General features: G+C 47.0%; 1 protein-coding gene and 1 non-coding gene across 2 annotated transcripts; both read left to right on the forward strand.

The window, feature by feature from the left end:
- Positions 1 to 8355: 8355 nt before the first annotated feature.
- On the forward strand, positions 8356 to 8485 carry LOC116147544 (small nucleolar RNA SNORA72). Its single transcript, XR_004131103.1, has one exon. It is a non-coding gene; the product is annotated as a small nucleolar RNA SNORA72 (small nucleolar RNA).
- A 3087-nt stretch (positions 8486 to 11572) lies between these two features.
- Positions 11573 to 17098, forward strand: FITM2 (fat storage inducing transmembrane protein 2). Its single transcript, XM_010977734.3, has 2 exons — positions 11573 to 11812; positions 13763 to 17098. The coding sequence occupies exons 1-2, from the start codon at positions 11640 to 11642 to the stop codon at positions 14376 to 14378; spliced, it is 789 nt and encodes a 262-aa protein (XP_010976036.2). The 5' UTR covers positions 11573 to 11639; the 3' UTR covers positions 14379 to 17098.
- The last annotated feature ends 7137 nt before the right edge of the window (positions 17099 to 24235 follow it).

Raw genomic sequence — 24235 nt, forward strand, 5'->3', positions numbered from 1 at the left:
TATTCTCTACAAATAACAAGTGATACTTTTGCAACAGGAGGAGACAGACTTACAAGAAAGATGCTATATAAAAACACCAAAGCTGAAGCATTTGTAATCCCCCAGCCTCCTCTTCCAGAGACCTCTGAGAATCCCTAGGCAGAACCCAGTCTCTGGGTGCCAAGCTGAGTTCTGGCCTAGGTGGTGATGTGGGGTTGGGGGCTGGCACTGGGCTACTGGAGCAGGGTCCTCCCCAGACACATGGAATTCCCATCACGGGCAGCTGCCCAGCCTCAGCCTCCGCGGCCCAGACAGTGCCTGCTGCCAAAGCACACACCTTCCCGCTGGAGCAGCTTCCCCCAGCCCCGGCGCTGACTGCTAGATACTGGGGGAGGTTGGCAGACAGAAGCAGTGGGGGTCGAGAGCTCCTAATTTTGACCTCTACAGGGCTTTCTCATCACACCAGAAGGACAGGAGGGACTGGCTCCTATCTAGCCCCTTCTCTGCCTCCAGGATGTTGGGTGTCCTGGGGCAAGTCCTTATCCTTCTCTGGGCCACTGGAACAGTTGGACTGTGGGCTTTTCTGCCTGGGATCTACAACAACCTAGGGGGCGCTCTGCAGCCCCCAGGAGGCAGACGCAAAGAGCCTTGGCACTTACAAATCCAGGAGTGCCAAGAATTATGCTCTCCTCCCTCAGAAAGCTTAACACGGACCTCTCCCCCATACCCAGCACTTGTAATGGTTCAGAGCATTACATCCATGACTCACTTGGTCCTCACAGCTGCCTTTGAGGCAGCAACCGCACCCATGGACAGATGGGGACACAGAGCCTCAGTGACTTGTCCTAAGGCCTGGAGCTTGTTTGTGTGGTCACTGGGGTTCTGGCGGTGAACATTCTCCAACATTTAGAGAATGCACACACATTCATTGTGCACACACACTTACATGCACACCCTCACACATACATAGTCTCTTCCCACAAGTCATAGTGACAGCTGGTTTCCCCAATCCCTCAGATCCTTTCTACTGGACGGCCTCAGGTGCCCCTGATAAATATACAGAAACCCACCCTTCACATGTTTAATCAGCTTAAGACCTACAAGCTGTGTGCATTTGCTCCTAGTGCCCAGCACTGTTTGAAGCACTTTACCTGAATGAGGTCATTCAGTCTTCAGAACGACCCTATCAGGTCGGTGCTATTATTGTCATTGTATCCATTTTTCTCTCCACGAGGAAGCCAAGACACACAGACCTGAGTCATCTGCCTGGGGTCACACAGCCAGCGGGTGGCAGAGGTGGGATGGGCACCCAGGCAGGCTGGTCACGCTGCCTCTCCACAGGGACAAGGGGACAGACATCGAGGATAGTACGGCCCCTCAGTCCAACCACACATAGAAAATCACCATCGCCTATCCTGCACGTTCACACATCCTCGGAAACCCAGAAGACTGCCCTGGTGGCAAACACGCAGCGACACGCCTGGCTGCTCCACCAGGTGGGACCTTCTCTGCCGTCCTCGCTGACTAAGCCTATTCCCAGGTTCACTTAGGTTGCCTGTGGATAAACATGTGAAGGGTGGAGGCGGGAAATAACCAGGGATGGCCCAGATTCAGATGAATGCCTTGCGCTAGGATCTCACCCCTGGATTTTATCACACTGGATTCAGCTATCGCTTCATCCTCACCCCTCCTGGAATTCTCCCTCATCTTGGGCAAGCGAAGGGGAAAGGGGAAAGTCTTCTCGACAGCAGTGATGTTTGAGGCAGTGTATCCTAGTGACTAACATTGCTGGCTCTGGATCTAGACGCCTAGGTTCATGGCTTACTAGCTGTGTGACCGTGGGCAACTTACTTAACCTTTCTGTGCCTTGGTTTCTCATCTATAATTTGGGGTTGCCTCATGACATTGTTGCAGGGATTAAATGAATTAATACACTTGACACAATGCCTGGGTAAGCAATCACTGTTAATTATAATAACAGCTAATAATACTACTAGTGACAGTAGCAGTTAACATTTATTCAGCACATACTAGGTGCCAGGCACTATATGCTTTAGGGGCATGATCTCATTCAAGTTTTGTTCCAGTTTTATGGATTAGGTATCAGGAGCTCCATTCAACAGATGAGGAAGTAGAAACTCAGAGAGGTTAAGTAACTTGCCCAAGTTCACACAGCTAGTCCCAGTGGAAACTGGATCCCAATGCCAGGTCTCTGATTCTTACCCCAGTGTTCTTTCCACCCAGTAAAGTTGCTTTTAAGAAGAGATTGTGTTGTACAACACAGGGAATATAGCCAATATTTTATAATAACTATAAATGGAATATAACCTTTAAAAATTTGGAATCACTATTTTGTACACCTGTAACATTTAATGTTGTATATCAACTATACTTCAATGTGAAAAAAAGAGAAATGGGGGGAATAGCTGAGTGGTAGAGTGTCTTGCTTAGCATGAATGAGGTCCTGGGTTCAATCCCCAGTACCTTCATTTAATAAACAAACAAACAAACAAACAAACCTAATTACCTCCCCCTCCTCCAAACAAAACCAAACAAAAAAAAAAAGAGAGAGAGAGAGAGAGATTTGAAAAGAGAAGGGACTGTGAGATAGGAGACTTGAGAGAGGAAACTGAGAAAGTTGGAAGGTCCTCACAGATCTTCTAGGTCAGCCCCTCATTTGTCAGTTGAAAAAAGAGGTTCAGAGTGGGTGAGTGACTTGTCCAAGTTCACACAGCAACTGGTAGGCTCAGGACTGCAGCCTAGAGGTGAGTGTAGCTCAGTGGTAGAGGGCATGCTTAGCAGGCACGTGGTCCTGGGTTCAATACCCAGTACCTCTGTTTAAAAAAAGGAAAAAGAAAAACCTGCAACCCAGATCTATGTCACTCCAAATCCAAGCAAAGGAGAGAGGAAGCTGGAAGGAGGGGAGCATATGTGAGAGATAACAGCGATGATCCAGACACTTTAAAACTCTTCAGATCAAATGCTCCAGGTTCTTCCAAAAGATAAACTGTAAGAAAACGAAAGAGAGAGGGGGGAGAAATCACTAGAGACTCAAAAGATACATATTTTTTAGCATGGACTTTTTTTTAAGGACTCTACTGTTTTGGGAGGGGCATTTGAGTGATAAAACTGAAAAAAGAAATACAAAGAAATACTACAAAAGTCAAGCTGGGATCGAGGGGCTTCGACTTCTTGATCTGACTGGTAACAGGTGGTTCATCTTATTAGGTTCCACATATGTTTTACATGACTTTCTGTATTTATGTTTTATTTTACAATAAAAAGGCTTTTTAAAAAATAACAGCAGTGGTAATTTATACAGTGGCACCTTCCGTCTGTTACCGCCCTAACCCTGCATGAGGATTTTAACCTTCTTTCAACAGCTGAGGCTGTGAGATTCAAAAAAGGAGACAACTTCCTCACAGTCACATAGCAAATAAATCTAGGAGACAGGACTCGACCCCTGTGGTTGGTGTGTCTCTGCAGCACAGCGGTGGTTGGGCAGCCGGTGGGGGTTCCTGACCCAGCAGAGGAGGAGTTGGAGAGATCTCACGACAGATTCAGAGGCATCGACTGCTAGGAAAATAAAATACATCCAGAAGCACCTCTGGACTCCTAGGTCTGACTCCTGCTGTCTTTGCATCCAGTAAGCCATGTCTCCTCTTTGGCAGGTTACCCAGAGGAAGGTAGGATGTTCTAGTAGTGGGCAAGGACCAGAGTGGTGGCATTAGATTGCTGACTCCACGCTGGGTGACCCAAGGCAAGTCATGGGCCCTCTCTGAGCCTCAGTTTCCTCGTATGTATAATGGGAACAATAAATAGGTGCTACATTATTTCGCTATTATGATAAATTCAGTGAGATACGGGAAGTGAGAGCACACAAAGCAAGTTTGTTCAATGTTAGCTATTAACCTCCCCAAGCAAACACTATGTGACTCCATTGAGAAAATACTCAAGAACAGAAAAAACTAATTTACAGTGATGGAAATCAGAGCAGTGGCTACTTTGAGGGGTACTGACTGAGGGAGGGGCATGAGAGAGTTCTTGCTGTCACTGAGGGTGCTGTATCTGCTTTATACTTTGATCCAAGTGGTGATCACATGGGTGCACCTATGGAAAAATTCATCTAGCTGCACACTTAAGACTTGGGCACTTTAAGTTATACCTTAATAAAAATTTAGAGTTTTAGATGGTTTTTAGAACCTTTGTTTAATTTAAAAAGGTTCTTTCAACAAGTTTAAAGTTAAAATGCTACATAAGAAAAAACATACACACCAAGAAAAATATCCCATTTTCATCTCCCCAACACAGACTTCCTTCCCAATACATAAATATCATCCCCCGTACTCCCACTAAAACATTCCACACTGTGTACACACAGCCAAGGACCCCACCATCAACACAAATAGAAGTCAAATCCAATACAGCAGACAAGCCTGCACTTCCACTCAACCCCACAGTACATCCGTCTTTAAATATAGATGTTTTCCATTCTGGGTGCATGCAAACACACAAACAGAGTCACACAAACCAAACCCACAGACTGAACTAACTGACTCGGGCAGATTTGTGAGTCAGACAGACGTTGGTGGGGGTCTTGGTCCCATCACTTTCTCACCGTAGGACCTGGGGCAAGTCGTGTAATTTCTCTGAGCCTCAATTTCCTGATCTGCAAAATGGGCCCAATAAGATCTTCTCCACAAAATGAAATAAAATAAGAAGGAAGACCATGAGGAAACAAGGTTTTTGAGGGAAGGAGCTGTGTGACTCGTCTCTGTACACTCCAGGGCTCACATCATGTCATTTTTAGTGAACTTGTGTGTGTTGTCAATTCTTACCAGATTAATCTTCATTTAAAAAAAAATTTTTAATTGAAGTAGAGTCAGTTACAATGTGTCAATTTCTGGTGTATAGCATAATGTTTTTACGTAATGTTTTCTTACATATACATATATATATTTATTTTCATATACTTTTTCATTATAGGTTACTACAAGCTATTGAATATAGCTCCCTGTGCTATACAGAAGAAACTTGCTTATTTTATACATAGTAGTTAGTATCTGCAAATCTCAAACTCCCAATTTATCGCTTCCACTGCCTTTACCCCCCAGATTAATCTTTAGATCCAATACAATCTTGATCAAAATTCCAGCAAGGTTTCTGGAGGAAGTTGGGAAGCTGATTCTAAACTTCATGTGGAAGAGCCATGGCCCAAGAATTTTCAAGACACTCTATTCGTCATGGTATTAGTAATTTATGATGATTCAGCAGAGAACAGAAGAATGAGTGGAGGGTGAAGGTGGGACATACCCGTGAGCCAGGGGAACAGCAGTGCAAGGGGAGGGCACAGCATGGGCAAAGGCTCTGAGGCTGGAGGGAATCTGGTTCCTCTGAAGAGCTGAGAAAAGGCAGGTTAGGGAAGGCTAAAGGCAGTGGTTGAGATGGGGGCAGAGGTGAGCAGAGACCATTTTTGCCTGCAGGCCTTGAATGCCACTCCAGCTGCAGAGCTGGTGAGGACTTCAGATTGTTCTTGGCTTTGCCCTGGGCTTTGCACTGTGCTCTAGTTGGGGTAGTGGGTAGGGGATGGGAGGGAGGCAGAGAGAAGACCACGACTTAACCCTTCAGGGAAATGGGGCCACCTCACCCTAGTAAGACCTCCTAGGAGCTGATTTCCCATGGACCCCCCAGAACCCTGAGATCAGAGGGGCGCCCCTGAGGGGTCCCTCTTGGTCTTCTCCCTCCCAGGAAGGATTCTGAGTAGGGTGTTCTCGGGGGCTGAGCCAGGGAGCCACTCATTCTCCTGCGTGTCAGAGAGGACTAGCCCTCCTCCAAAAAGGCCAGTGAAGGGGAGTAGGTGGAGGGGGGTAGGGCTGATCCCGCGCGCTTAACCCCGAGGTGGCGCCCAATGCTCCTGCGCCCGGTGCTCACAGTCATCCGGGCCCCTGGCCACCGGGGATCCACGCCGTGCCCTCGGGGACCGGCGGCCGGAGGACTGGGGAATCCTCCTCCCGGTCCAGCCGGGACAGCTGCAAGGCCAGGTATGGCCGCGGAATTTGCTGCGTCGCCGGCCCGCGGAGCTGGAGCGCAAAAGCCTCAGTGTCAGCGCCCCCTCCTCGCCACCGCTCGCGTCCCACATTCCTGCGCGGGGCGTGGAACGCGGGCCCGGCGGCCACATCCAGGCGTCCGACCCGAAGAATTCGACAGGGTGGGGGCGGCAAGGGACCCGTGGACCCTTTGCGCCTCCTTACTCTTCCGCTGCAGAACTGAGCCAGACCTCCCGTCTGTTTAATGAAGACGGTGAGACGTAGTAAGATACTATGAGCTGCCAAAGATGAGCATGTTTATTTTATAGGTCATCAGCTATCGTGTGCCTACTGTATGCCTGACGCCTGGCAAATAAGGTTTCACTTACTTGTGCGGCAACAAAGCTGCCAGAATACCGTTTTCATTTTTCAGGTGAGAGAGAAATGATTTGCCCTAGTCATAAACTCTGAGTGTAAACTTGAACTCATGTCTGGCTGTATTTTTAACCAATAAACTACATGGCCTTTAAACCCTATAAAATGACTTGCCCTACTCATACAGGTAATAAACTCTGAGTTTAGACTTGAACCCATGTCTGTTTGACTGTATTTTTCACCAATATAATACATGGCCTTTAAACACTATCAGCTGTGTGTAAACTTTGCAGAGTGCTGCGACCACGTGGTCATTATTTTTGGCAGGCAGGTGAGGTCAGACCTAGGAGGCAGTGTGTGCCAGTGGTTAAGTGCTTTGCCAGGTGGGGCACACTGACCCTAGTCTGAATCTTAGTTCTGCTGGATGGCTAGCTGTGTGACCTTGGCAAAGTTTCTTAGCCTGTCTGTGCTTTGGTGTTTCCATTGGTAGAATGGAGTAATCACAGTATCTTCTTGTGTGGTGGCTGTGAGAAAGAAAAGAATCAAATACAGTAAGGCACTGTGCACAGTGCCTGCCACTTGGTTAAGGCTCAATATGTTATAAATCAAATTACTTCAATAAAAAAACAAAAACAAACAAAACCCCCAGTGAACTAAATGTTTAAACTAGAAGAATAGAAAATTTAATTCGTGTTTAACCAAGTTTAAGAATAGGGGCCTTAAACTATTATGTAGATACATCTGGATTCTGTGCTATAATTTGGAGAGGAAGAGTGAAAAACAAAGGCTCAGAAAATGTGTTCTCAGAACCTAGGTGTTTTATTCCCAGTTTGGTATTCCTTTTTTTTTTTCTTCCAAATACCATTTCTTAAATTGTGAAATATAACAAATACACAAAATTTATGAAATACAAATATATAATGTAAAGGATATTTTTAAAGCAAACATCTCTGTGACTATCCCCAGGTAAAGAACCAGAACATTGCCTACACCCCCAAAATCCTCTGATCCCAATGCCCTCCCTCTGTCCTACAAGTAACTGCTATCCTGACACTGGTTTACTCATTTCCTTGCTTTTTTACCAACGCTCTTCCAGACAAAAAAAAGCCTCTGTGACTGCTTCAGAAAGGAGAGGTCTGAGGTCTGCAGGGCATGGTGTCCAGAGGAGAAAGCAGAAAGGAATTCAAGGCTGCTGGGGGTGGTACAGGGTCCCTGGCAGCCCCTCCTGAAGCTCTCCCCGTGGCCTGAAGATGAGCAAAGCCAGCTCCCTGCCCTGACACTTCTGACCCTGTGCCCAAATGGGTCCAGTAATGGGCAGCAGGGGGTTGTGTGTGTTGGGGGAGCAGCCAGTGGATATAACTCCCTCCCAGTTAGGCAGGCAGGCAGCCTGGCCTCTGGCAGCTACTGGCTTTGCTCAGCTGCCTCACCCTAGGGAGTTGCTAACTGTCCCCTCCAGCCAGAAGGAGAGGTGGCCAGAGGTTAAGAATGGGAGAGGCACTGCAGAGCAGAGCTCAGAAGGAAGGAATTGGTGCTGAGGATGAATACTTCTGCTCTCTGGCCAGGAGCTGTGGACAAAGAGGGCTGCCCCTGGGAGAATTACTGGGCTGCCTACTGCCCTCCCCACCAAACCAGGAATGAAATTTCCCATTTCACACACACCAGCCAACAAAAAAGCACCTGCTGGTTGCTCTTCCTGGAATGTCTGCTTCCCACTGTTCCTCTGGCTATCCTCTGGCGAATACTTCAGAACTCTGCTTAGACAGAAATCATCTCTTCTAAGAACTCTCCCCTGACCTTTCCCTGGTCCTGTGGGATCCTCTCCCATTGCCCCAGGCATCCTCTACTTAATCCATTACCATTCTACCCCTACATCTTTCAAGACTTTATGGACCAGAAACCCCTTTCATGGTGATTTATAATCTTGGGAACCCCTTAATATTGAAAAAATAATTTCATAATTATTATGTATGTACATAAGTGTATTAACACATTTCTTTTAATATAAAGAATGGGTAATGCTAAACATTCACTATATCAAGACCATGCATGTGTCCCCAGACCTAGGTCTTTCCCTGGGTCTGGTTTCATAAATGCTGGTGATAAACCAAGTCTGATTTATATAATGCATTTTATGTGGGAAATATCTGTGACTCCAGGTATCTGATCAACCTCGAGAAATGATGGCACAGCTAGAGTTAATAATTTTTGAAGATAAACATTGGTAATTTGATGATTACCAGTTGCCAATAAATGAATCATAAAATGACTGTGGTTTATTTTCTAGGGGAAAAAAAAGAATGTGTAGCACATTATTTTAAAATAATAAAATACACAAATACACTTTGCTGTAAATTCCATACAGTGAATTGATTCTCCCAGACTGCTTTAATTGATGTTTGCTCTACTCTGGTATCCATAGCCAACGTATAGTTTCAATTCAACCACGTTTTGTCTTGTCTCAATCTAGACAATCAACAAACCAAATAAAGCTCTGGTTTGCCAGTGTAAATACTCCCGCCAGGGCTGGTTTCAAGCTACAAATGTGACGCCAATGAACACACAGTTGGGAAGAGTTACACAGTAAAATATTCTACAACAGATATGAGCAACCTTGAGGACATAGATAATAATGAAATAGAGTAAAAGAATTAGGAAATGATGAGTTTTGAATATTTATTTTGAGCTTAATTGTTCACTTATATAATGTGATTTTTTAAACAATGGCTTTAACAATCAGCTTGCAAAAGTCCTGAAAATTTAATAATCTGTTCTCACAGGCCTGTGGGAGGTCACTCCAGCACACAGCTGGACTCACAGCATGAATATATATTTCTTAATATGGTTTGAAGTTTAAAAGAAAAAAAGAAAGAAAACTTCTCTAGAGACGTACATTTTTTTTTTAGGTCTGGGTTTAACCCTGTCTTCAAAAATCTCCAGGGATGAAGCTGTTGCTCAAGCTTCATCGAGCTATTGCTCAAATGGAAGAAACCTGTTTTCCTTCTACAGCAATACAAAGCCTGATGCTTCCAGGAGGTACATTTTTGATAGATCCTCTGGATGATGCCTGGAGTTTTTGTCACCCAGCCCCCTTCCCCACTTTTCCTGGGGCAGGGGATCAGCATCTAGGGGGACCACTTAGCTAATAATGTCTCCTCGTTCTTAACCATTAGGCAGCTTGCTAGGGAATAACTGAGCACCTGACAATCTTCAGGAGATAAGAGATGGTTTCCAATACTATTTACAAGCTGCCTTCACAATTAACATCCCCAATCATGAAAAGTCCAATTAGTATAATCACTACCACATTTGCTTTTTTAAATCTAGCTTTTTGAAGAGCCAGAGGCATTTTGCTACATCAAAATTATGATCAGATAAGTGCAATTTACAGATATGAAGAGCATCTTGAGATGGCTTTAAGGAATTAATAGTTTTATTAGTTCACTGGATCTCTGCATAAGAGATTTTAAACATCAGTCTAGTATAGGCATAAATCAGGCCAAAGCGTGGTAGCTATCCTTGGTTTTGGGACAAGAGATTATTTTAGGCAGCTAAAGATGATGAATATTTCAGTAGACATGCTATTTGTGTAATAGAAGAAATATAACTGGCACATAGAATCTATTATTCCATGGATATTTCTGCTTAGGAGGCTTTCAATAAGAATTTTTATTTGTTTGTTATTACATTAACTTAAAAAAAATTGAGGTAGAGTTGATTAACGTTTTGCTCATTTCTGGTGTACAGCATAGTGATTCAGTTATACATATACATGTATAAATTCTTTTTCATATTCTTTTTCATTATAGGTTATTACAAGCTGTTGAATAGAGTTCCCTGTGCTATACAGTAAGACCTTGTTGTTCATCTATTTTGTATATAGTAGTTCATATCTGCTAATCCCAAACTCCTAATTTATCCTTCCCCATCCATTTCCCCAATAATTATTTAAATTTTAAATGTGTGTTATTTAAAGAAAAATGTTAAACAAATAATAGTATTGGTGGTATATGGACATAGCAAAAACTGTTAACGTGGCTGTAATGGGTTGAATGATGACTTCCTCCCTCCTGACCCCCTGTCCAAGAAAAAATGTCAGTCTTTGGAACCTGGGAATGTGACCTTAGTTGGAAATAGGGTCTTTGCAGATACAATTAAGGATCTCAGGATGAGACTATTCTGGATTTGGAGTGGACCCTAAATCCAATGACTGGTGTCCGTATAAGGAGAGAAAACACATAGGGACACAGAGGGGAGAAGGCCACGTGAAAACTGAGGCAGAGATTGAAGTCATGCAGTCACAAGCAAAGAAACGCCAAGGATTGCCACCAGTCACCAGAAGCTAGGAGAGAGCCATGAAGGGGATCCTCTTCAGGGCCTCCAGAAGGAACGTATCCCATCAGCAGCTTGATTTCAGACCTCTGGCCTCCAGAACTGTCAGAAAATAAATTTCTGTAGGTTTAAGCCCACACGTTATTGGTCATTTGTTATGGCAGCCCCAGGAATCTAATAAGTGGCAAAGAAATGCCTCAAGTTTGGGAAACACTGAATTAGACACCCAACCATGACAGGGGATGAGAGGGTTTAACTCTATGATAAAAGAGTCAATGGGGCATCAACACCCTCATCTGATCGTCATTAACTGCCAGTGTCCAGCATTTTTGCTCAATACAAATATGCAGGTGTTTTTTAAAGTGAAAATAAATCTAATAACTTAAAATGTAAATATAATAATTATTTTATGCATTTCATTCCTCATGTCCCTGTATCTGGACCACCATAATCCACCCTGAGTTCATAACTCTTGGGGAAGAGTCCAGTCTCCCCATTTTACAGATGAGAAAACTAAGGCTCAAATGGAGAAATTGTCTCCAAGAGAGACTAAATGATTCTGGGACCACTGCTCCAATTCCTGCTGCGCTACGTTTATTCTTCACCACCTCCAGCAAATATTCCCACAGCTTTTTTTTCCTCCGACCAAAGCAAGGCATAGAGCCTGAGATTCCAACCTGCTCTACCTAGAGCGTGCGAACTCCGGGGGCGGGATTTCGAGAAGGGAAAAATTTGGAGATGGGCGCGCTGCAGAGGCCACAGGTGGCCACGGGGGGGAGCGCGCGGGCCCGGAGTGCCCACGTTCCTCGGGGGTGGGGCTTGCGAGCGGTGCGCATGCGCCCAAAGGGAGGCGGCGGCGCCGCCCGGACGGAGGGCAAGACGGTGGCCGAGCGGGTACGGGGAGGCGGACGGTGGCCGACGAGGTCAGGCATGGAGTGTCTGGAGCGCTGCGCGTGGGTCCTCAAGGGGACGCTGGTGAGGGCGGCGGTGCGGCGCTACCTGCCCTGGGCCTTGGTGGCCTCCATGCTGGCGGGCTCCCTCCTCAAGGAGGTCTCTCCGCTGCCCGAGAGCTATCTCAGCAACAAGCGCAACGTCCTCAACGTGTGAGTGCGCCCCGGGTCCTCTCCCGTCCCCGCCGTAGCCACTCGCTGTCGCCTCGTGCAGAGAGCCGAGGTTTAGCTCCCTTGATGGGTGGGTCATTGGAAGGGGAGGTCCTTCTCCCCATCGTGACAACAGCATCTGCACGCGTGTCGCGATGGAGGGACCCCGGAATAGTGTCGCTAGTAAGTCGTGTTTGCACACCCAAACTAGACAGCCTGAGCTTGACTGGGCAGGGTGGTGTGTATGTCTGTGTGTGTGTAGGGGGGTGGGGTGGGAAGGGGGGATGAACCAGCCCGTGTCGCTGCTCCCACCCTTTGGGGTGAGGAGTTGGTCTCTGCCCTAGGAGGTATGCCACCTCCTTCCTGCCTGCCATTGTCAGACCCCGCACCTCTCCCTGAGCCCTACCCTCTCCCTCCTCCCTGCTGGTGATCGAATCCCATCATATCTGGGTAGGGCAAAAAGACCTGCCCACCCCTCCACACCCCGTCCTAGCCTATGACACCACCCCTCCAAGACAGTCGCCCAGGAGTGGAACCCTCCAGTCTATGAACTTTCCCCTGGATCTCCTTGGATCTTTTCAGCTACTCAAAGTTCTTGGCAGTGACCCAGGAATGCAATCCTATCTGGGCTCTTTGAAACTCCTTAACTCCACTCACTCACTTTTTTTTTTTAAACCTCTTGGATTTTAAGTTTATTGACAGAAACACTGTTGCAGTAGTAAAGGGAAACTCTGAAAGATGAAACTCCTCCCTTGATGTGAACCTAGATTCTTCAGAATTACGGTGTCTGCAGCATCTCCCAAAAGTCAGTCCAACTATGGTTGTCTACTTAAAACCTTGGTTTCTCTCTCCTAAGCTTCATCAGATGCCTGACAGCTCTTGGCTCTGTCCAGATCCCTGCATAACAGTCCCAGGGAAGATTTTCACAACAGGCCCTGAGTGGTGTCTGAGGAAACTTTAGAACTCAGGAAAGAGTCCTTCTGTCCTTGGCCCACCTTTCCTCCCTCACCCTTGGAGGCTGGGCTGATAATAGGTTATGAGAGTGGTAGTAGCCCCAAGTCTGTTGCACATGTGTTTACTGCAGCTGGTCCATAGGTCCCCCACCTTTGATGAGCACAGGGGAGGCAGACAAGGCAGCTGCTGCTCGATCTGGCCTGTGTGAGCTGGGAGCCAAGCAGCCTCGTGAGCGAGCAAGTCCCTGTCGATTGCAGGTTGCCATGGATTCTGGTATTTTGTTCCCACACCTCTGTGCTAATTAATTAATGAAGAGAACTAGTGAATCATTGGCTCTGGAAGGGATTTTAAAAGTAATTTGTCCCCTCAGTTCTATTTAACAGTTGAGGAAGCAGGCCTGGAGAAGTGTGGTAATAAGTCAGAGTCAGGATTTGAACCTGGGTCTTCCAGCTTGAAGCCAAGCTCTTTCTGATCATTTCTGCCATATAGGAAAGAGGTAGAAAAAGCCGGAGCTTTGGGGCTGGCCAGATGTTGGTTCAGTGTATGCTTGCTGGTCCTGTGAGTGTGACCCTGGGCACCTTACCGAAACACTATAATACAGGGCAAATGATACCTTCCTCCCAGGTAATTGTGAGGGTTCCATGGGAAAGAGAATGTGCGTGTAATTACTTTCCTGAGCAAGTGGTGTAGTACTTAAGGTCATAGACCCTGGATTTGAATTCCAGCTCCACCACTCATGACTTCCACTTTGCATGATGCTTCTCTGTGCCTCAGTTTTCTTATCTATAAAATGAGGATGACAGTAGTGCCTACCTCAACGAGTTGTATAAGGATTAAATAGTTAATACACTTAAAGTACGTAGTAAGTGAAGTTGTTGTCTATAGCTTTTATCACTTTTTCTCATTTTCCCTCCCTTGAGAGTCTAGAGTCCCGGGTCATGACATTGTTCCCTCTCCACCGACGCCCCTCTCTTCACTTCCACTTTCCTCCTCTGCCAGGTATTTTGTCAAAATGGCCTGGGCCTGGACCTTCTGTCTCCTCCTGCCTTTCATCGCCCTCACCAACTACCACCTGACAGGCAAGGCTGGCCTGGTCCTGCGGCGGCTGAGCACCCTGCTCGTGGGCACGGCCATCTGGTACTTCTGCACAGCCATCTTCTCCAACATCGAGCACTACACGGGCAGCTGCTACCAGTCACCAGCCCTGGAGGGGCTCAGAGAGGAGCCCCAGAGTAAGCAGCAGTGCCACGGGGAAGGAGGCTTCTGGCACGGCTTTGACATCTCAGGCCACTCCTTCCTGCTGACCTTCTGTGCCCTCATGATCGTGGAGGAGATGGCCGTGCTGCACGAGGTGAAGACAGACCGCAGCCACTACCTCCACGTGGCCATCACCACCCTGGTGGTCGCGCTGGGCTTCCTGACCGTCATCTGGGTGTGGATGTTTCTGTGCACGGCCGTGTATTTCCACAACTTGTCCCAGAAAGTGTTTGGCACCCTGTTCGGTTTGCTGGGCTGGTACGGGACCTACGGGTTTTGGTATCTGAAATCCTTTTCCCCAGGACTTCCTCCCCAGAGCTCTAGTTTGAATCTGAAGCAAGACAGTTACAAGGAATAAAAGAGAAACACAAGGGACGACAGCAGGACAGTGGCTCATACATTTTCCATTTCTGTTTCTTAGTTGTTTGACTAAATTATTGATCCAACTTCCAGGAGGAAGCTTACCAGGCAGTTTTGGTGGGTGACGGTGGAGTCTGGGTAGCGAGGTCAGGCCCCAGAGTGTTCTTGGCGGCATCAACCGGTGTCACAAGCACAGCCATTCCCACTTGGGCACTTTGCATCCCTGGCAAGACTTGACCTTAATCTGAAATGTTCCGTTTTTTCCTTTGAGAGCCAAGCTCCGGCTCGGCGAGAGGACAGAATCAGGAAAGCCTCTACGGTGTGGCTGAAGGGGTGCAGGGCCTCAGGACTCTGCTCTGCTGCCGTCAGACTCCACCCGGTTCTGGCTGTCTTCTGTGTTAATGGCTGTTAATGCTGTTATTTAACAATATTTCCCTCTGGTGAATTTTGTGTAAGCATTTATTTCCAGCAGGGTTCTTTACAAAACAACTGACCACCTGAAAGACACACTCTGGTTGTAATATTTGCTTCATCCATGGAATGTTAAATATTACAACTGGCTTGTGATTAGCTACCAAAACGGTTAAACCCGAGTGCCTCTTCAACTGGGTATGGGGTGATTTTTATGTAATGAACATTGATAACTTTCTGTCCACATTGTCTGTTATATAGTGGTTGCTGGAGCATTAAGTTTACTTACTTTCCCCCTTCTGTTTTGAGCGAATGCTTTCTAGTTTTTAATAACAACTAAGGCATTTGTTCTTTGTTGACAAAACTCCCGAAAATAATTCACAGCTCCAGTGCTGCGCTCTGGCATGTGTGTAGATTGTTTTGAGGGTTTTTTTAGAACACTAATTTACTTTTTGATAAACCAAACTCTTGGCTTACAGTATTCAATTCAACCTCATGGGTCTGTTTTCTCTGTTAAGGATAAAACCGGAAAGCAGACGTTTTAATAACTTAATGAATTTTAAGCTGAGTCAGAGTAATTTTGCAAAATGCGTATTTGCCCTGAAACTCTCCTGACCACGTGTCAGTGGTATAGACTGAACAGTGCTGCGAAGTTCTGTGATTATAAGTCTTGCTGTGACTCAAGGCTTTTTACTTTTGGACAAGATTTTAAGTCAGAAGTGGAGGAAAATGTCTTCCCTTGCTTCTGATGGCAAGAAGCCAGCTCTTTTGGAAAAATGTTCTTGTTAAATGGTGGTGTGACTTTGGCCACACCTTCCTCTTACCACAGCAAACCTAGGCCTGTTCACCTGGCCTTGAACTCGAACTTTTCTTTCCCGTTTGTTGCACTTCTCAATTTCCAGCCTTGTCCTTGGGTGGCCTTCACCGTGAGATTGCTGGGAAGGGTTGGAAACCTTGTCCCCTCCAGCACAAAGGCACAGTTACTGCTCTGTGATAAGATACTCCTTCCCCTCTCTCAGGTTGTCTCCTGAATCCTTTCAAAGGGAGCCCCTTGCATTTTGGGGAATCATCCTGGAAGCTTCTTTGATGTCCCTCCCCCCAGTCAAGCCCTGTTATAGCATCAGTCGATAAGCACTGCACTTGGCTGGCTTAGCTCAAGCTCCAGTTGTTAGGAGCCTGAGGTCTGGAAAATCTTCAGTGTAAATTGTATTGCGTATAAAGATGTACGGAGAATATGTCATTCTTGTCCCATCCGGCCACAGGTTAACCTGTATTGATCAAAATGTGGCGTGTGATGTGTTGTACCCAAAGGTGGCAGAAACACCTGGCAGTGAGATTTTGGAGGTGTTGCCATGGTGTTTTGGGAGCATTGACAAATACGAAGGGCCCCAGGGGAATTTTTTTGCCCTCTGGAATTTACATCCATAAACCAGGGGTGGAAGTGGGGTGGGGGAGGTGGCAGGGGCTTGTCGAAGGGATTGAAATCTCTCCTAGGTTTCTTGTTCAGCACCAAAAGGCAACAGGCACAGGGCGAGTCCAGAAGTCTATTTGTCACACTTTTAAATCTCCAGGAGTTTCTCCCATGCAAGTCCAGTTCAGGCCTAGCCTTCAATGAACTCCATGGAAAGCGTCCGTTTCCCAATCTTGTACACAGGTCGGTCTTCTGCCTCTTCCTGTTCAGTCTTAGCGCCTTTGCCTGTCCCTTGGGAACATGCTCTTAATCTCGATGTGAGACAGCACAGTGAGGCTGGAAGAGTTTGGGTCTAGGCAAACGAGAGATGTGGGTCCAAGTCATGGCACCAGTACTGAGAGCTGTCTGACCCTGGGCAAGGCTCATTTTCCCCATCTGTAAAATGGAGATGGTCCTGTTCGGATAAAGGGAAATGAGGCATGTAAAATGCCCAGCACATGTGCTTAGCAGGCGGTAATCCCCCTGCCTCCGGTTTCTTGACCAAGCATTTAGGACTTTTTGGCTCCTCTAGAGAAGACAGGGAACCTGACATCTTCTGGGTATTGTTTGGGGCCTGGGTGTCCTGTTGAAATAGCCTTGTATTGTCCTTTGAAAAGTGTCTGTTCCCCAGGTGCTGAACAGGAGGCTTTCGAGGGCATCTGTGACCAGAGAGTACTGCGTGCTTGTTTATCTTTCCGTGTTGAGGTGCATTCACTGGTGCCTCATTTTCCACGTGCATCTGTCACAGTCTGAGTACCAGATTGTATTTGGAGAATGGTCCTCGTCACTGTTGTATACACACACAGATCGTGTTTGTAAACAGGCGTATTAAGTAAACTGGAGATCATGAAATCCCACATTCCTGCGTCCCGTGTGTTCTCTTCTAAAACCCTGAAGTCCAAAACCAGGGAGGCTCAGCCCGCTTTATGAAAGGAGAGCAACTCTGACTTGAGGGAATTTGTAGGGAATTTCATGGCTGTAGTCACTCTTATTTTTTTCTCCTAAATGCTGTAAACTGAGGATGTATTCAGTCATATATTTCTTAGCTTGATTTACTCCTTCTCTCTGTGCCACATCTGTGTCTCAGTGTCCTAAGGTCTGGGTCATCCAGATTTGGGAGCAGTTTCCTTGGCAGGAGGAAGAGGATTAGGCCTCGTGGAAGTAACACAAAGAGCAGTTACAAAGTTCAGTCAAATGAGGTCGTGTGTGGCAATGCCTCGTAGCCCTGGGAGTCTGTACGCGGGTGAGGACCTTTGGTACCTCTTAGCGCCCACTCCTTTGTCAGCCTGCGCTGCTTGGCACCTCCAGGTCCTGTCTTTTGAAAGCTCAGTGGCTCCAGGATTTGAGGCCCCTCATGCTGCAGAGCTTCCCTGTTCAGATTCCATCAGCAGCACCAAACCCTTCGTGAGTTCATACTCTGAATGGGGAGCTGGGACAGGATGATAAACTCCCTCTCTCGTGGAATTTGTGGTCTGAAGTCCATCCCTCAGGGTGTGTGCTGGAATTGCAAAGGTGAATTTGCTACATCTGTGCATTTGAGGAATTTTCACTCTTGTGGGGAAGACTCACCAGGAGCCCACAACCAACATCAAATGTTGCAAGTGCTGGCCAAGGTCAGGGCCTGGGAACACAGAGCAGGGAACAACCAGCTGCCCTGGGGAATCACGGAATATTTCCACAGGACATAAAAGTTCTGTGTCTTGAAGGATGAGGAGGAGTTCAAGCAGTTAGGCAGAGAACAGAATCCAAGGACGTGGGAACAGCAGGCACAAAGGCGCAGAGACGTGCTGCCATGATTTTTCATTCAGATATCCCTTCTCAAGAAACCTAACTTCATTGCCGAGAATAGGTTCTTGTCTCGTGCAGGAAAGAATTCAAGAGGGAGCCAAAGTAAAGTGATTTATTTGGGGAGATACATACTCCGTAGACAGAGTGCAGGCATCTTAGAAGGCAAGATCGGCGGCCCTGAGGTGTCCGGGGTGGTTAGTTTTTATGGGCTGGGAAACTTCATATGCTAACAAGTGGGAGGGTTATTCTAACTGTGTTGGGGAAGGGGCGGGGACTTCTGGGATTGGGCCCCGCCCACTTTTGGCCTTTGACAGTCAGCCTGGGAACTGTCCTGGTGCCCGTGGGTGTGTCATTTAACAAGCTAATATATTACAGTGAGCCTATAATGAGGCTCAGGCTCTATCAGAAGTCGAGTCTTCACCATCTTGGGCCTTGCTGGTTCCAACTAGTTTATGTCCTATCCTCAAATGCTGTGTCATTCTTTTAATGGTTGAGCCCTGCCCCCTTCCCTCCTGTCTCAACTTTCCCCTCATGTTCAAGAGCCACCGAGATTCAGAAGAAGCAGACTTAAAGGACTGTCAGTGAAGGTGATGGGTGAGGCCTGCTAGAAGCTCGAATACCTAGCTTTGAGCCGGTTTCTACCCCTGATTTTTCTGCTCTTCTGTGTGACTTCTAACGAGTCACTCAGCATCTCTGGGTCTCAATTTCCTTGTTTGATAAATGATGGACATGGACTGGTTAATCTCACCAACTCTTCTACTGTCTTCTGTTTCTCTGCTTGATGAAAAGTTCTTCCCGAGCTGGTGATGACTTTTATTTAAGGAAACAACATGAAAAGAAACTCCCACTCAGCTGAGGTGGCAGCTGGCTTCCTGGTGAGTGATGGGGGAGCTGACCTCCGGGCGCACTTACTCACAGCCTGCTTTTCTCTGTGTTGACAGCATAACACAGTTCAGACCTGATTGCACGGCTTCATGTAGACTTCCTGGACGTGGGGAGCTGAACCTAATTGCTGGAGGGATGAATTGTAGAAGCCTTTCTTAAAAAGTGTCCAAAATCAAACCGTGCTCAGTATCTACCAAGGAGAAGGTAGGTTCTGTTAAGAGAAACCCTCTGCAGAATAGTCCCCTTCAGAAATTGTCCCAGAGTCCCTGATACGGTCTCTGGGGAGTTTTACAGTTGAACACACACACTGCAGAAAACAGGTACTCCCATACCTCGTGGGGAGGGGAGTTGGTAATTTGGTCCCACATGTTCAGATGATAACCTTGTACCCAAACTTAAAATGTGCAGACCCAACACTCTCAGTCTAGGGGTTTAGACGATGGAAGTGTTGTAGACATGGGTAAAGATAAGCACAAAGATTTTATGGCAGCTATTTGTAATGGTAAAAAGTTGTCAAGATTTATCTAACTGTTGCCCATCAGTTAAATAAATTATGGTAACTCTACATGAGGAATATAATGCAGTCACTGCAAAGAATACATGGAGTTATGTTTAGCATGGAATCTGGAGGCAGAAAGACTTTGCATTCATGCTGACTAGAACTTACAGTCAGACTAGAACTTACACTTGAACTTGTGTGCCCTCGGGCAAGTCAGGGTCTCTGAGCCTGTTTCTGAGGGGTAAGATAGGGATGTGAATGCCTTACCTCATTCAGCATCCACTGCCCAGATAGCTGAGGGGCACTGAGTGAAGCCGGCCCTGTGCTAGGCACAGTGTTAAGTCAGAGACACGGTTCTTCTCTTGGGGGGGTTTACAACCTAGCTAGGCACAGACAATGACATGAGCAAATCCAAACAGGTGCTGAACATCAAAAGCAGTGTCCCCCCCAACCCACCCTGACCTTGTCCCAGCTCAAGTAGAGATGATTTACATAAAGCACTCGGAAAAGCAAAGGAGTGAGGAGGTTAACGTAGACCTGAGTCAGACTGCCTGGGTTCTAATTCTTCCTCTGCTAGATGTACTGGCTGTGTGACCTTGAACAAGTTCCTTAACCTCTCAACTTCAGTTTCCTCATCTGTAAAATGGGGGATAAGTACCGATCTCATTCAGTCATTGTGAGGATTAAATAAACTGATACTTGTAAAGGGCTTGCGTGGAACAGGACCAGTCTGTGGAAGGCAGTATATAAATGTCTTTCAAGTGCACAGTAAGTCCCTAACGTGACATCAGTACTATAACTACTTTAAAATCAGGAAAAAGAAACTCCATACATGTCAGTGTTTAAATTCTGATCCACTCAAAGGTAGTTAGAATGTACAGTCGGTGAATGTAGGAGGCCATGTCCCAGTAATGTCTAGAATGAATAGAGTTCATTCTAGAGTAACATTCAGGATTAACTAGGGAGTGGGGGAGAGTGAGAGAGGTGTTTCCCAGGAGAGCTGAAGGGAAAGGACACCCATGTATCTGTGGGGTTCTTTTGGCCAAGGCAAAGTAGGTCCTGCTTTTTGAGGTGCTGTCCACTCACAGGTAACTTAGGGGCTGCCTGACCCTGGTTTCCAAGTTGCTTATTTTGGAGACTGGCCATGTCACAAATCCCTGCCACTTTCCCGTTGTCTCTGCCAAGGCGTGGCTCCCCGGGGTATGTGTCTGAGGTGTCTGAGTGCCTAGCAGGTGCATAGGTGGGGAAGCCTGGGAGCCACCTCTGATTAGCATCTTAGTTTCTGGAGCAAAGTTATGCAGGCTCTGCCCGAGCAAACTGCTGTCACCCTTTTCTAGCTCTACTCCTTTCATGCCTTCTTGCCTTCCGTCTGTATTTCTTGAGCAAGTTGTGTCTGCCAGGTGCCCCCATGCTGCCGGGGAGTGATGAGGACACTGAGCGGGTTGGGGCGTAAACTGACTTATGTGGAGTTATTAGAAGCCTTAGACTGGACTGCATTCAAATTCAGCCTATCAAACCCTCAGCTGTGTGATCTTAGCCAAGTTACTTAGCCTCTCTGGGCTTATTACTTATCTATGAAATGGGGATAATTCTTTCTACCTCACTGGTCTTTGCTTGGCTTCATGAAATCATGGATAGGAAAATATGTTACATGCTTGTAAAATGTCAGGCATCTATGAGGGCTGCTTATTATTGGAGAGATTTACTTTGCCTGATGAATGTCTCAGAAGCTGGGACACTGTTACTCCTGCGTGCCCCCTATATCCCTGAAATGGCTTGGTGTCGCTAATGTCATTTATAAAACGCAGCGTGAACTAAAATTTGTAACAACTAGCATTTGTTCTGAACTTTTAAATCTGGTGCCTGACATTTTCACTGTGTTACCTCACCTGTAGTTTCCAGTTGCCCTAGGCCATAGAGAAAACAGGTAGAGGCTTTGGCTTCAGACCGGCTCTGCCACTGTATTAGTCAGCTATTGCTATAGTAGTGCTTTGTGACAAACCACACCCAAACCTGATGGTTTATGACAGCAAATGCTGGGCCAGCCTCAGCAGGTGAGCTCTGCTCCAGGCAATGGGCCACCTGGGCTTGGTTCCAGGCCATGAACTGAGCTCAGGTCTGTTCTACTTTCATGCTAAAGTCCAGATGAAAAGGGCAGCAACTACCTGGGGCCCATTCTTCTCGTGATGAACACTGAGGCACCCAAGCCCAAGCCAAAGCACATGGCATGTTTAAAGCCTCTGCTCACATCACGTTAGTCCACTAACATTCCACTGGCCCAAACAGGTCACATGGGCAAGCCCAGCATTGATGGGGCAAGGATTAAACTCCACCCACAGTAGGAGGTGCTACAAAGTCACAAGGCAAGGGCCGTGGGTGTCCAATCCTGTTAGGGAATCCAATAATCCAATCTACCACTTTTACCTGGGGACTTAACTCTCTGAGCCTCTGTTTCTTCATCAGGAAAACATAAAAAGCAATTTTGCAGAGTTAGGAATAATTTATGTAAATTTCCTAGTTCATAGTACTCAAAGGATGGCAGCTTTTACTATTATCAGCTCTATTTTGGAGATGATAAAACTGAGGGCTTTAGGCAGTATGGATTCATTCCTAGGGAAGGACCATTAGGTCTTTGGAGATATGTTGAAATGACCTGGGCAATTCATTCTGTGGCTTTGGCTGTGAGCATCTGATGAGCTGAAGAAGATATGACCTTCAGCAGCCCTTACTGTCCTCCCCAACAGGCATCTTCCTGTGTATGCTGGGGAGACCTTTCTCACAGTGTGAACACTGGGGGCACCCATTGCCACAGTCCTGGTGGTGGTGGTGTCTATCTTCCTGACAAGACTGAACTTAGATAGCCCACATCCTCTCCTTCTCTGCATCCCTTCATGGTACCTCTTAGAGGCTCAGCAGGGGGAGGAGGGTATAGCTCAGTGGTAGAGTGAGTGCTTAGCATACATAAGGTCCTGGGTTCAATCCCCAGTACCTCCATTAAAAACAAACAAACAAACAAACAAACCTAATCCTCCCCCCACCACCCCAAAAAAGAAGGCTCAGCAGATGGTGGATTCTCAGTAAATGTTTGCACGGTGACTTTTGCCCTTACCCAAGGTTCTTTCCATGACATTCTGAGAGACACTCACTGAGTGATCCTGACCAAACCCAGACATCAGCCCATCCAGGGCCTCAGTTTCCCACATGTTGAACAGGCATGTGGGGGTTCATGGAGTCTTTGAGTTTACGGGTCTCTCCAGCAGTCTGCCTGTGCGTCTTCTCATTCACAGTGATTCCGTGTGTCAGAGGCTGCTGGCTGTCCACCAAGATCTGTTCTCTTCTTCCTTAGCAATAGGCTGTCCAACCAGAGACTACGTTCGCCAGCCTCCTTTACAGCTGGGTGAAGCCCTGTCCTTGCATCCTTACCCCTGGAATGTGAGCAGAAGCTATGTAACCCTCCACCATGTCTAGGGCCTTAAAAAACTGGATATGTGCTTTTCCATCCTCTCTTTCCTTTCCTATCAGATAGAACCTGGCCTCCCCAACTCAAGCCTTGGGCTCCCCTAGAAAGCCATCCATCATCTCTTCCTTCTCTCCAGAAGTGAAATGGTCTAACATCAGTGAGTTTGGACTATGAGAGTCAGGAGAGCTGTACTCTTGTACAGCACTGAGCCTGAACATCGTGTCTCTACCCCTCTGGCCCCAACCTTTGGAAATCAGAGCTAGACGGACAAGAAGGGTTTAGAAATGAAAAGCCACTCCTCCTGGATGCTTTATTAGGGGCTTTCATTGGTTTCTAAGCACGAGCAGCAGTGACACCCAGACCCTCTCCCAACATGCAAAAGGCACAGGGAAGTGAAACACCACCAGGGCCAGCAGCGTGGATGCAGAGACCCTCCCCGCGTGGCATGGTGGGGCATGGACGGGGAGCCCCGAGAGTGATGGGGAAGGCAGGCATTAAAGGATATGGCTTTGGCAGAGGCTGGAGGCGGGACCTGAGGGCCATCCACCTCCAGACCCACCCCCGCACTCAGGCCACGGCTGATCTTCTAAGAAAAGATCAACATGGCTTTTACTGAAAGGCCACCTCACATGGTAGGAAAACTCAACTCCAGTTGGGAAGAGGAGGATGGACACTGCCTTCAGGGACTTCCAGCAAAGTGCCAGACCAAACATACTGGCCAAAACTAAGAGGGGAATGGGAGGGTGTGCTCATGGTGTTGGTCCCAGACATGGCCTGTGATTGGATGTCACTGCTTTGGCTCGAGCCAGTGCTGTCTCAGTTCAAGTCCAGGAGAAGAATGAAGCCCCTTCTGATCTTCAGGGGCCCCCCATGGGATCTCTGGGTCTCCAGCCTCACCGGGAGGTACCACTTAGAAGAGCTGAGTCTTGATGTTGGCTTTGTCCTGTGGAAGAATTCCCTGGGCAAGAGGGAAGGGGAGGCGAGGGGTCAGGCCCTTCAAGCCCCCAGCACCTCCCAGAATCTGGGACCTGGTGAATGGAATGGCCTGGGACTCACCTCAGATCCTAACCAGTCCCCATAGTTTCATCTTGAGACCTTGAATTGAAAAAAAAAAAAAAAAAGGCATTCATGTTTTTGTTTCTCTCTCTCTCTCTTTCCCCCACTCTCACTTACTTTCTCTCCTTTAGTAGAGCCGTGGCCTCAACTCACGGCACTGGCAACGTCTACTCCTAAACTATGGAATGTTTTCACACTGACAATAGAATTACTCCAAACAAGGGGCAGGAGGGGCTGTCCAAGTGTTCATGAGACGGTGCGTTACCGAGAGCTTCTTGGGAATCACACAGCACAGAGACACCAACA

The sequence above is a fragment of the Camelus dromedarius genome, chromosome 18, assembly GCF_036321535.1.
Source record: "Camelus dromedarius isolate mCamDro1 chromosome 18, mCamDro1.pat, whole genome shotgun sequence".
NCBI lineage: Eukaryota > Metazoa > Chordata > Mammalia > Artiodactyla > Camelidae > Camelus > Camelus dromedarius.

Bases quoted from the DNA above. Each gene is read 5' to 3' on its own strand.
- FITM2 (XM_010977734.3), top strand. From the start codon at position 11,640: ATGGAGTGTCTGGAGCGCTGCGCGTGGGTCCTCAAGGGGACGCTGGTG. The intron at 11,813-13,762 runs GTGAGTGCGCCC...CTCCTCTGCCAG, and splicing joins AAGCGCAACGTCCTCAACGT to GTATTTTGTCAAAATGGCCT.